This window comes from Vitis vinifera, chromosome 6 (genome assembly GCF_030704535.1).
Source record: "Vitis vinifera cultivar Pinot Noir 40024 chromosome 6, ASM3070453v1".
In the NCBI taxonomy this organism is placed as follows: Eukaryota; Viridiplantae; Streptophyta; class Magnoliopsida; order Vitales; family Vitaceae; genus Vitis; species Vitis vinifera.
The window spans coordinates 14,300,757-14,312,496 of record NC_081810.1 but is presented as its reverse complement, the minus strand read 5'-3'; the positions used below and the strand labels follow the sequence as shown (position 1 = coordinate 14,312,496).

Here is an 11,740-nt window from a genome sequence, read left to right as displayed (position 1 = left end):
TAATAGACACTTTATAAAGGAAAAGTAAGAAAGTGGGTTCATTTGTACTTTATTTGCATTGTTAGAAAGACAACTTGTAGATGTTTTGCCTAATGATTTGACAACGACAATATTTCAAGCAATCAAGCAATTATAGGCAATCTAGGAATGAATGATATCTATTCACTAGCTTGAGGGGAGTCTTAGAATATGAATTTTTCTATTAGGGGTTTCTTGTATATATTTATGTAATTGTGCATAAAGCTATAAATTAGATTAGAAAGAATAATCCATCATTTATAAGATTGTCCTAATTTATAGGGATTATTAGTTTATATATTTCATTTAATTTTTCTATAATGGGATATAAAGTAATATATATAAAGTAAGATTGTAACAATTAACAACTGATTAAATATAAATTATTAAGGACATCAAGCATATTATTAAAATAATTTAATATTTCAACTTATAGTTAAAATCTTAAAGTAATAAGCCAAAATAAAAATCTCAAACATTTAAATTAGAAAAAAATAGGTTGGGTGTTGTTTGATAAAATTGAAAATTAAATATGTATTTAAATATATTTTATTTTTCTTCTATTTAAATAAAAAAATATTGGTAATTTTGATACGAGATATAAAAACCCTTATTTGCATATATTAAAAAACAATGATTTTAAAAGATGTTTAGAAAAATTAAAACATTAAAGGCTTTAAATTTTAACATTTTAAAAATTGTAAGATAAATTTATCCTTTTTAAATTAAATATTTTATTTTACATTGAATTTCTAATTTTAAAAATAAAAAAGTGGACTCTAAGTATTAAAAAAACTTTTATTCTTAATTATAAGAATTACAAATTCAAATAAAAAATAATAATATCTCCTCGATATGCAGAAACTTTTCAAATCATCACAAATTTTGTAATGATTGCAATTTTTTTTTCTTTTTTTTTTTTTTCTTTTTACACTATCTTGAAAGGGTTAATCTAGTATCACAAAAGAAAAGAAAAGAAAAGAAAAAAAAGTTGCCTCTGTTGTCCCATTATCACGGAGAAAGTCATTGTAAACATTATCTTAGGTTTTGGTGTTTTGTATTATGAAATGCATATGGCCGTTGCCCCATCAATACTCACTAAAGTCAGTAGCCTCCACTCACACCCACATTCACGACTTTTGGCAACTATCTCTTACCTTTATCAATTCACATCATACCTGTGAACTTGTTCAAAAAATTTTAAATTTCTCCTGTTTCCATCAATGAGTAGCTGCTGTTTCTCCTGTTTACATTTGGAGTACGATTTTTTTCTTAATATCAGGGACATTATCATATGGTTTTGAGTCCATAAGAAAGAAATCATGTTTTGAAAGTTTAGGAAAATTTGTCAGCTTATTATAGTAATTCTGGCCAAACAGAAATGACAAAATTTTCGATCGTGGGAGCAATGTAAACTCTGGGACTGTTCTTACTGAACCTTTGGTGGTGAATGCTGTGGATGAAGGGCTGTTAGCCAACAAGATATCTTTAAGTTATGGGTGACCCTTGGGTCATTCTTGGTCTATTTTTTATCAAGCTGAACTTTGTTGGAAGGGAGTGAGAACCTCTTTGATGCTGAGGCTACAGCTCATCGAGAATGGTCTCAAGTGTGCAGGGAGACCATAGCTTTGGTTGGGCTTGATCCTAAACCTATGAGCATAAAGCATAATTGCAAAGAAGTTAACAAACTAAGAAATTACTTATTAGCAAAGAAACATTAGTGTTTAATTGTTATTTGATAAAACCAGGGAAAAATTTGAGGGAAAATTATCTTCATATGCCCCTTTTTTATATGTATATATAATGCAATGATAGATGCAGAATCTTAAAAATCAGGAAGTGTGCAGTAACATAAAAATCTCCCTTGGAAAGTAAGGTTCTTCTCAACATGAATTCATAGTTAGTATTAAACATTTATGTTTTTAAGAGAAATCTAAAGATATGGAACAATCAATTCCTAAGAGTAAGAAATCAATTGACAGGAAGAGAAGATCAAGGCAAAACAAAATTTATAATTGGCATCCTGAAAATCCTCACAAGCTAAGGAACAAATCCAAAATAACAATGAGATATCTGGAATCCTTCAATTCTCTTAACTTGTATTCACTGTACACAATAAATTGTATAAAACACTCAACACTGCATCCTACGAGGACAAAGAAAAGCAGAACATTGGCACCAACTAAATACTAAACATGCAATTTATTTGAAACAGACGAAGACAAGAACAGTCGATCCCATGAGACTACCTCTACTCATCGCCCATCAGAAGAAGTGAATGACTCTGCAAATCCAGCAGGCCTTGCTGGAATACTGCCTTTGCTGTCCTCCAGGCTAGTATGGCTGAAATCTTTGGTTTCTGCTTCCTGCCAGCCCTTTAACATCTGGGGAAGTGGTAGACTGTAATCGATGCCAGAATAACTCTCTGTTTCATTGTCAAACGGCTTCCACTTCTCAACCAGTGGGGACAGTACATTTACTGCATGCCCCATATCAGGACGATGGCTCGGCTCTCTTGCTGTGCAGTGTCCAGCCAGTTCAGCTACTACGGAGATGCTCTCAAAAGTTTCTTCTGTAGCACCAATAGCAGGATCAACAGCAGCCATGAGTTTCTCTTTGCTTGATTTGATTCTCCAAAACCACTCGGCCAAGTATCGGCATTCCTCAGAACGCCCCTCATCAAGTGCCGCTAATCCAGTCAAAAGTTCCATCAACACCACTCCATAGCTGAAGACATCAGCTTTTGTTGTAATTTTTCCCATCACTGAAATCCAAAGAAATATGAATTAACACTAAATCGTCATTGAAATCGAAAGAAAACTGAATTATTAGTAGAATATTTTAAGGACCTGAATTGATGGTAGATTTGGATGGAATGGTGCAAGGAAAAAAAGTGAGAGTTCAAGAAGATCCGCACCCAAAGATGCCCCTCATTGCGTGGTCATTGGAATTTTTTTGGTGGGCATCCTGAGTACTAATCAGTGGTGTAGACCAAATTGCAATATACTCGAGGTGACACTAATACAACTCTAAGTAATTCATATACAGCGATCATTTCCAAACTTTTAATCCTGAATCACATTTTTGGTACAATGTCTTAAATGTACTCTTCAACTGCATGTGTTTGTGTAAAAGTGCCTTACTTCTTCAATTAAAAGTGTTCTCGACCTGCAAGTTCTCAGCTGGGCACCATCAAACATTTGAAAAGAAATATGTGTCACAGGTTGCCAATCACCTTGGTACTTGATTTTAAAAAAGACTTAATCTATCACAACTGCTAACACTTAAAAAATAACATATTTGTCTGGAAATCATTTTCCTCTTCAACCAGTATGTGCACTGAACATGAATGTTGTTTGGTTAAATCAAGTATGTAATGTTGGTTGCAATCGCCTAGGCACTCAAATGGTTAGTTATTAAAAATTTTGAAAGTAAAGAAGAAAAAAATTAGGTGTTTGCATATTTTTCTAAAATGTGTTTCAATGTTTTTATGATAAGAAAAAGATATGGGCTAGTTTGCAAAACCTGAGATTTGTTAATTAGAATAGTTATGAATTAAAGAATTTAGTGTTATTAATATGCAAACAACTTCATGGCACTATTTCTATCCAAACCAAGAATAATAGATTGGCAGAGGATTCTGAAAGATGACTTACCAGCATATTCAGGTGCAAGGTATCCAAAGGTTCCAGCCAGTCTGGTTGCAACAGACTTCCCTCTGTCTGGAGCAAGCTTCACCAAACCAAAATCTGCAACTTTTGCCCTGAAATCATCCCCTAGAAGAATATTTGAAGATTTCAGATCTCTATGAATGAAGCTCTCACGGGCCAGACCATGAAGATATTCCATCCCTCTAGCCACATCTAAAGCAATACTGAGCCTCATCTTCCAAGATAGAGGCTCCAGTTTTAGGTTCTTCCAGTGGAAAAGATGCCTGCTTAGAGCTCCATGAGACATAAACTCATAAACCAGAAGCCTCTCATTGCCTTCAATAGAGTGCCCCAACAGAGATACCAAATGTCGGTGTCGGACCTTGGAAAGAACAGCAATTTCAGCCTGAAATTCATCCAATGCTGTGTTGCTAACCACCCCAGCTTCCATTCTCTTAACTGCTATTTTTGTACCATCTTCCAGCTCCCCCTTATAAACAGCCCCAAAACCACCACGACCAAGCTCATTTTCTGGTGCAAAATTGTCTGTCACCTTGCGGAGAACCTGAACAGATATTATCAGGTTTCCAGATTCAATCTTATGTGAATTATGCACTCCACTGCTATCTCTGCTCTCAATACTAGATCCTGTTTGAGTGAACAAGCTTCCAGTGGTGTTACTTGAGACTGCAATCTTAACCATGTTGTCTGGATCAAATGGGTCTCTGGGGTGAACAACAATGGAACTGGGAGCCTCTACTTGGTCCTTCCTCTTCTTACGGCAGTATAAAGTTAGAAGAATCACCAACATAGCCAGAATTGCAAAAGCTGAAATTGCAGCCACAATTATAACTGTTTTTAATCTTTTGGAAGTGCTTTTGGGTTCTGCTTGCCCCCCAGCAGGACTAGGCTGGCTATGATTCAACCCCGCCGGAGGGGCAGGTGGATGGTTCAATGCCGGTGGCGGTGAACTAAAAGGGGATGGTGGGCTACCTGGAGGGGGGGATGGTGGGCTACCTGGAGGGGGGGATGGCTCGGTTTGGTTACCAGCCAAACGAGGATTTCCATTGGTAATCACCTTCACGCTCTCCTGAAATCTGGGTACTGGAGGCTCAAAATTGTTGCCACTGACATCCAGCTTTTTCAAAGACGTCAATTTAGTTAAATTCATTGGGATGGTGCCAGTTAAATTGTTTCCCCCAAGTCTAATTTCTACTAGTGAATCTAAGTTCCCAATTGAAGGACTGAGAGTACCATTAAGCCTAAAGTTTGGCAGATTCACGATAGAAACCTTAGAATTGGGGTTGCAGCCCAACCCCAACCATGGCTGTTCGCATGGATCATTACCAGACCATTCAGAAGCGAGACCTAATGGGTAATTCACAGCAGCAAGAAAATCTAAAAGTGCGTTAACTTCTGGGCTGCATTGAAGCCCAGGCTCAGACTGGCAAAATGAATTGGAAGCATAAGAAACGTTACCAGATGTGAACTTTGGTATAGGACCCATCAGATGATTATTGTTTAAGTCCAATTTCTGTAGTTCCATATTGGCCAAGCTCTCAGGAACCAGGCCAACAAGTTTATTTCCGTTGAGATTGAGGTCTCTCAAAGAAGTCAGATCACCAATGCTCTCCGGAATAGTGCCCGTGAACTGGTTTCCGTGGAGCCATAGCTGTGTCAAGGAGACCATAGATCCAATTACGTCCATTGGTCCGCTCATCCCGCCTCCATCCTGATCATTCAACCACAGAATCTGCATCAGTGATTGCCCAAAACTCGCCGGAATCTCCCCTGATAACCTGTTATATGGCAGTTTAAGCGTTGTGAGCGATGGTAACGTCCCTAGAAATTCCGGCAGGGGTCCAACCAAATTACAATTTCCTAAAGAAAGAGTTGTCAATTGAACTGATTTCTGCAACTCATCAGGAATAGACCACCCAGTAGTCGCATTGAACGGATTGTCATTCAGAGCAAGGATCCGAATACTCGTAAGGCCATCGAAGAAATCAGCGGGGATGGTGTCGAATTCGTTGTAATCCAAGAAGGCGAATTGCAATTCAGACAATCCGCGAAAAGAAGGCAATTTGCCATTGAAATGGTTCCTCTGAAGCCCCAAATTGTAGAGCATTGAAAGCTGGTTGAAGTTCTGAGGGAGAGGTCCCTTTAATCCCAATCCCTCAACCTGAATCTGTGCAACTCTGTCACCACTACAAAAGACATGAGGCCACAAAGGAGGGCCACAGGGGTCATCCCCATCGTCAGGCCATTTGAGGAGCTCCGAATTCTCCAACCCTTTTCTGAAATCATTCAGAATTTTCATGTCACTGGGGTCTGTAGCACAATGAGCCACTCTGAAGATGCACAAAATCAGTACAACCCACAGCTTTGACTGATCACCTTCCATGCCCACAAGCAAATGAACAGATCCCACTGCACCTCACAACAACATTTCACTTCAAACCAAAAGAGACTACAACAAACCAGACCCAGATCCAGAAAAAGCTAAGAAAGAGTGATCACACGCACCCCCCAACATGAGACTATGAACAATTTGGAAGACCAAGAACTGGCACGAAAACACAGGGCCTTTCGCCTCAAAATGGAGACGACCCGTTGAAAAAAAAAAGGGAAGTTTCAAATGCAGACAGGGACAGGTACGTGGAGATTGCATTCTCTTTTAGGGTTTATATCCATTAATTTGGAGCCAAAACCCCAAAGAGAAACACTAAACCTTCAACCTCGCTCTTTTCCACTCTTCCGGACCTATTCCCTTCTCTTTTAATTTTCTCATTTTACGTTTGTCTATTCTTTTCCCCTAAATCTTCTAATATCAAATAAATTGACATAACTACCCATGGCCAAAGAGCCGACACTCGAAATTGAAAGGGGTATTTGGAGGAAAACAATAAAATAAAAATAGAAAAGCCTAAAAACTGTGGGGCCGGGGACTGTTGGAACCGTAAATCAAGGAGTTGGTGGAGCACTGGGAATTTAATTGGAAGCTCCTATTCTGCAGCCAAAATCTCCTCGAAATCTGAGCCCTCTAACAATAAAATTCAGCCTTTGATCACGGGGATTTAAAAAATAATTTAAAACATTGAATACTCATATGATTGTGACTCTACACTCCTCCATAATTCCATTCACAGACATGATGACAAATGTCATGTTTCAATTTTAGTTTTACTTCTTGGAATTGAGAGTCCGTTCGAATAAGATGTGTACCATACTCCAACTTAATATTATTAATTAATCATTTAACTTGAATTTAAGTTAAATTATATAATTTAAAATGTATTTATAAATTCTTATTTTAAATATTAAGATTATTTAATAAAATTAACTTAAAATTCATTCTAAACCATCAAATTAATATTTTTATCCTCATAAATTATAATTAAAATAAAAAAAGTGAAAATAATCATAAAAGTTATGAAATAGTAAAAAAGATTAGAAAGATAATTAAGATAAATAATTGTAAAGAAGTAAAATAAATATATAAATTTAAGAATAAGTTAATTATTTTTATTTATTATTTAAAATTATTTTTTATTTTAAATAATGTCATTAAATTATTTTACTAAATATATTAAATTTATTTAACAATTTAAATTAAATTATTAAGTCACTTTTAATTATTAAGTTGGATTATTAAATGTTTAGAAATCTTATTTTAGGAAATTCGAGGGATTTATAGATTTATAAATCATATATCATTATCACTCTTTTGAAACGTGGGTATTGCCTTTTTAGTATTTTAATAAAGATATGATTACGTAGGGTAATTGGATACAAAATTACCTAGATCGGAAAATTTGGACTTCCATAAGCATAAAATCTCTTTAGATCTCTTTCTAAAGTTAGTATTTTTTAGATAAGAAAAGGGGGAAAATAAAATTACCAATATTATCCATGAATTAGATTATAAAATTATATTAATTTTATGATTTTATCATAGTTTCTTAAATAATAACTTTTTGGAGATATTTTTTATTTTCTATTTTCAAAATTATAAAATAGTAACAACTTTTACATAAGATATAAGAATTTTTAAAGGTTTTATATATAAAAAAGGTAATGGTTTTAAAAGTCGTTTAAATTAAAAAAAATTATCATATCAAATTTTAAAGATTTTAAAAATAAAAATAAAAAGTTTATGAAAGGGCACCTATTTATTCATTTTATTAGATTTAAAGTTTAAAAATGGTTCTATCCTTGGATTGGTGTAAATACCAATGAACCAAATATGTCCTAAATTCATATTCCTAAAGTGTATAAGATGTTTAAAATCCATTTTAATGGCTGCGAATCTTCATAAGTAGGTAACATTTCAAAACTACAATCCAATAATTAAATAACTTATGATTTAAAGAATTATATAATCGGTTGTAAGTTAGTAATTAATTAATTAAATCTAGAAATATAAATATTTTAAAAATCTCAAAATCAAATTAAAGACACCAAAAATATTTACTAAAATATTAAATAAAAATGTATTGAAAAAACTAATTTGTTAGAATTTATTTTACTATGTGTGTTAAGATTTAAATAAAATCAATTCTATAAATCTTAAATAATAACACAAAGAAATAATTGGTGAGTTCCCCTCTTCATTTTATGAATTGTTTTAAACTTGCGAAAAGAAATAATGAAAATCTAGATGGTATCAATAGGAATTTTTTTATGGTTACCAAATATCAAATGCTAAAGGGTTTCCTTTGGTAGTATGAGATAATGTATGTAAACCTAATTCTGAAGGAGGTCTAGGAATTAGAAGAAATGAAAATGTTAAAAAAACCTCAATTGCTAAACTAGGGTGGAGAATTCATGGATAATGATAGCATTTGGGTTAGGATCTTGAGGGACAAATAAGTTAAAAATAATATTTCGAGAAAAGAAGGATATTCTATTGTTTGGAAAGAAGTTATTAATCATATAAAATATATTGGAGCTTGCCTAAAATGGTATATAGGAGATGGTAGGAGAAAGGCTTGCTTTTGGACAAATTATTGGGTATATATGTTGTTTCTTGTTTTTTTTGTGGATGAAAATAATTTACATTACATTACTTGGGATGACAAAATGCATTATTATTTATAGCAATTCTAATCCCTTCCTCTCCCATTGAGGAAAATATTTTTTATTTTTTTTTCTCTCAAAATGGTTAGTTTATCCTTAAGTTAGCAACTTGAGTAATGACTAATGAGAAGGCCTTCAACATACCCTATATCCAAAATTCTGCATTGGATTTGAAAATTAAATCTTTTATCAAAAATAAAGATTTTCCTATAGCCAAATGTCCTCCCTACTTGTGAGTTTGTGATTGCTACAAGGCTAAAAATCATAAACTTGTCATCTTTGCAAACAAAATATTGAAAATATTTACCATATTTTTAAATATTGTCGTTTTATTCAAGGAATTTGGGACCACATTAAGTATAATTGTCTTCTACCTCTCTTTTATAGAGGTAACTTCTTATCTTGGCTTGAAACAAAATATTGAAAATATTGACCATATTTTTAAATATTTTGTCTTTTTGTTCATGGAATTTGGGACCACATTAAGTATAATTGTCTTATACCTCTCTTTTATAGAGGTGACTTCTTTTTAGGGCTTGATACGATGTATAAAAATTACAAAATTTTCAAGCATCCTATAGAAAAAATGTCTATTATCTTGTGGAATGTGTGATTTCATAGAAATATGGTGTTTTTTAGGAAGATCCAACCTAACACCTTTCTCATCATTAAAAAAGCTACCTTAAATTTCCAAAATCTTCGGAATTATATGATTGACACTTATATTCAAATTGAAGAACACAATGTCCTTCAAATTGTTGAACAATGGATACGTTGGGTTCCTTCTATTAATGAAAGATTCAAATTAAATTTTGATGGTTTAAGGATATAAAATAAAAATGCTTCTAGATGGGTATTAGAGGCTCTAATAGAACTATAAAAATAGTTGCAAGGAGGTATATAAGTAATGCTTCAATAATTATTGTGAAATGTATAACTTTAAAATATGGCATGTTAACTATCAAGAATAATGGGTCTTAAATTTAGAGATTGAAGGTGACTAGAAAATAATTATAAATTGTTATAATAAAAAGAGTAATATTTCTAGTTCTATTATGTTATTAATGTAGGATATTTAAAAGTTATCTCAGGATCTAAATATTTACGATTGTTGTCATATTTATAGGGAAACAAATAGAATAACATATTGTTTAGCTAAAAAAAGGTATTTGTAATTTAGAATCAATCATTGGTGGTCAAATTTTCCTAAAGATATTACTAAGTTTAGTTTTGAAGATTATTATGGTTTATCTATCAATTGAATTTTTAGGTATTTTACTTTTTAATCTCCTTTCATAAAAAATAAAATAAAAAAAACAAATATTTTTATACTCAATGTCTTATACTTATTCTTACTTTTTTTGTTCTTTCACAAGTTTTTTTATTTTATTTTTTTATATTTTTTATATATATTTTTATATTTTTTATTGGAGTGAGAAAACTTAGAGTTTGTTCAAGGGAATGTTTTCAAAAACAATTCTCAAGAAATAACTTGATGTTTTTTAGAACAAAAGTTTATTTGGAAACTTAAGCTTTGTTTGGTAATTGTTTTCGAAAATAATTTTTGAGAGTAGTTTTTAAAAATTGTTCTATAATATTTTGTAGAACAAAAATCTATTTGGAAACCTAAAATTTTTTTAACTTGTTTTTTAATATTTTTAAATATGTTTTAAAAATTATTTTTATATCTAGTGCTTTATTTTTAATCATTCTATATATTTGCATAATTAGGTTTTAAAGCAACCTTCAGAAAATAAATGAAAACAATAGAAAATAACTAAAAAATATTCGCTAAAAACACCTTGTTTTCTGTTTTTAAGAATAGAAAATAGTTTTTGGTTGTTAAACGTGTTTTCTTGTTTTTTTTTTGTTCTAGAGAAAAGAAAACTATTATTAAAAACAGTTGTCAAACAAGCCCTTAGAATATTATCATCTTGTTTTCTTATGTTTCCAAATGTTTTTTTTTAAATAACTATTATTTGTATTGCTTTATTTTCAATCATTCTATATGTTGATTTATAAATTTATTTTTTAAAACAAACCCCAAAAATAAGTGAAAAATAACAAAAAATAATTAAAATATATTTAAAAAAAAACACCTCATTTTTAGAATAATTCTTAAACTTGTTTTGAGAACAATCCAAATGTGTTTGTTTGTTTTTTCATTCTAAAAAAAAATTATTATTATTATTGAAAAATTCCCAAACATATGTTTTTACTATTATTATTATTATTATTCATTGAGTAAAGAAAAAAAAAACATTTTAAAATTGGTGCCACTGCATGCCCCATAACACCATGGTGAAGATTTTTTTCTATAAAAATATATATTATTTTTTAAAATTATTTAAAATATGATGTTGGTAAAAAGAGGTCTCATAGATTGGGGCTAAGTTAAAACTAATCGAACACAAAAAAAAGCAAATAGTTAATTGATTGAGGTGTGACATAGCATTGTCATTAAAAGTAGATCCACTCTCCTCAAATATCAACCTCTAGAAGTAAACTAAAACTAATCAAACCCAAAACTAAGGAAACAAGAATTTTTTTTTTTTTTTACCAAATTACAATAAATAATTTAATTTGACCAAATTTAAAATTCAAAAAATCAAACAACCGAATCTTAGTGTCATACACTTTGCCTTGATCATTGGCCATTCATGAAGCCAAGCTATCACCCCATGAGGCTTGGTGTCGTACGGGTCAAGGTATTGCGGCAACCATGCCATAAGTGACACTATTATGTTGTATGCAACATGTTGTGCCTGCCACATTGTTGCTCTGCATGTCGTGTACGTTGTTGCATGTGTCGACTACAATCCATCGCTATGTTATGTGCAATCTCCCATGCCATTTGGGTGTTGCTCTGCCTACACCACTTGGATTACACTTGCATTGTTCTTTGCCTTGTCTCATTCTCATAGTTAACTAAAACTAATTGAGCCTAAAACAAAGCAAACAAGAAAATAATTTTGGAATGGATACTTATCAAA

General features: G+C 32.1%; 1 protein-coding gene across 1 annotated transcript; it reads right to left on the bottom strand.

Moving 5' to 3' along the window:
* Positions 1-2,010: 2,010 nt before the first annotated feature.
* LOC100253071 (receptor protein kinase TMK1) lies at positions 2,011-6,470 on the bottom strand. Its single transcript, XM_010653345.3, has 2 exons — positions 3,675-6,470; positions 2,011-2,782 (listed from the first exon to the last, which is right to left on the bottom strand). Exons 1-2 carry the CDS (start codon positions 6,070-6,072, stop codon positions 2,274-2,276), a joined length of 2,907 nt encoding a protein of 968 aa, XP_010651647.1. The 5' UTR covers positions 6,073-6,470; the 3' UTR covers positions 2,011-2,273.
* Positions 6,471-11,740: the final 5,270 nt, after the last annotated feature.

Bases quoted from the DNA above. Each gene is read 5' to 3' on its own strand.
- LOC100253071 (XM_010653345.3), bottom strand. From the start codon at position 6,072: ATGGAAGGTGATCAGTCAAAGCTGTGGGTTGTACTGATTTTGTGCATC. The intron at 2,783-3,674 runs GTAAGTCATCTT...TTTGGATTTCAG, and splicing joins CCTTGCACCTGAATATGCTG to TGATGGGAAAAATTACAACA.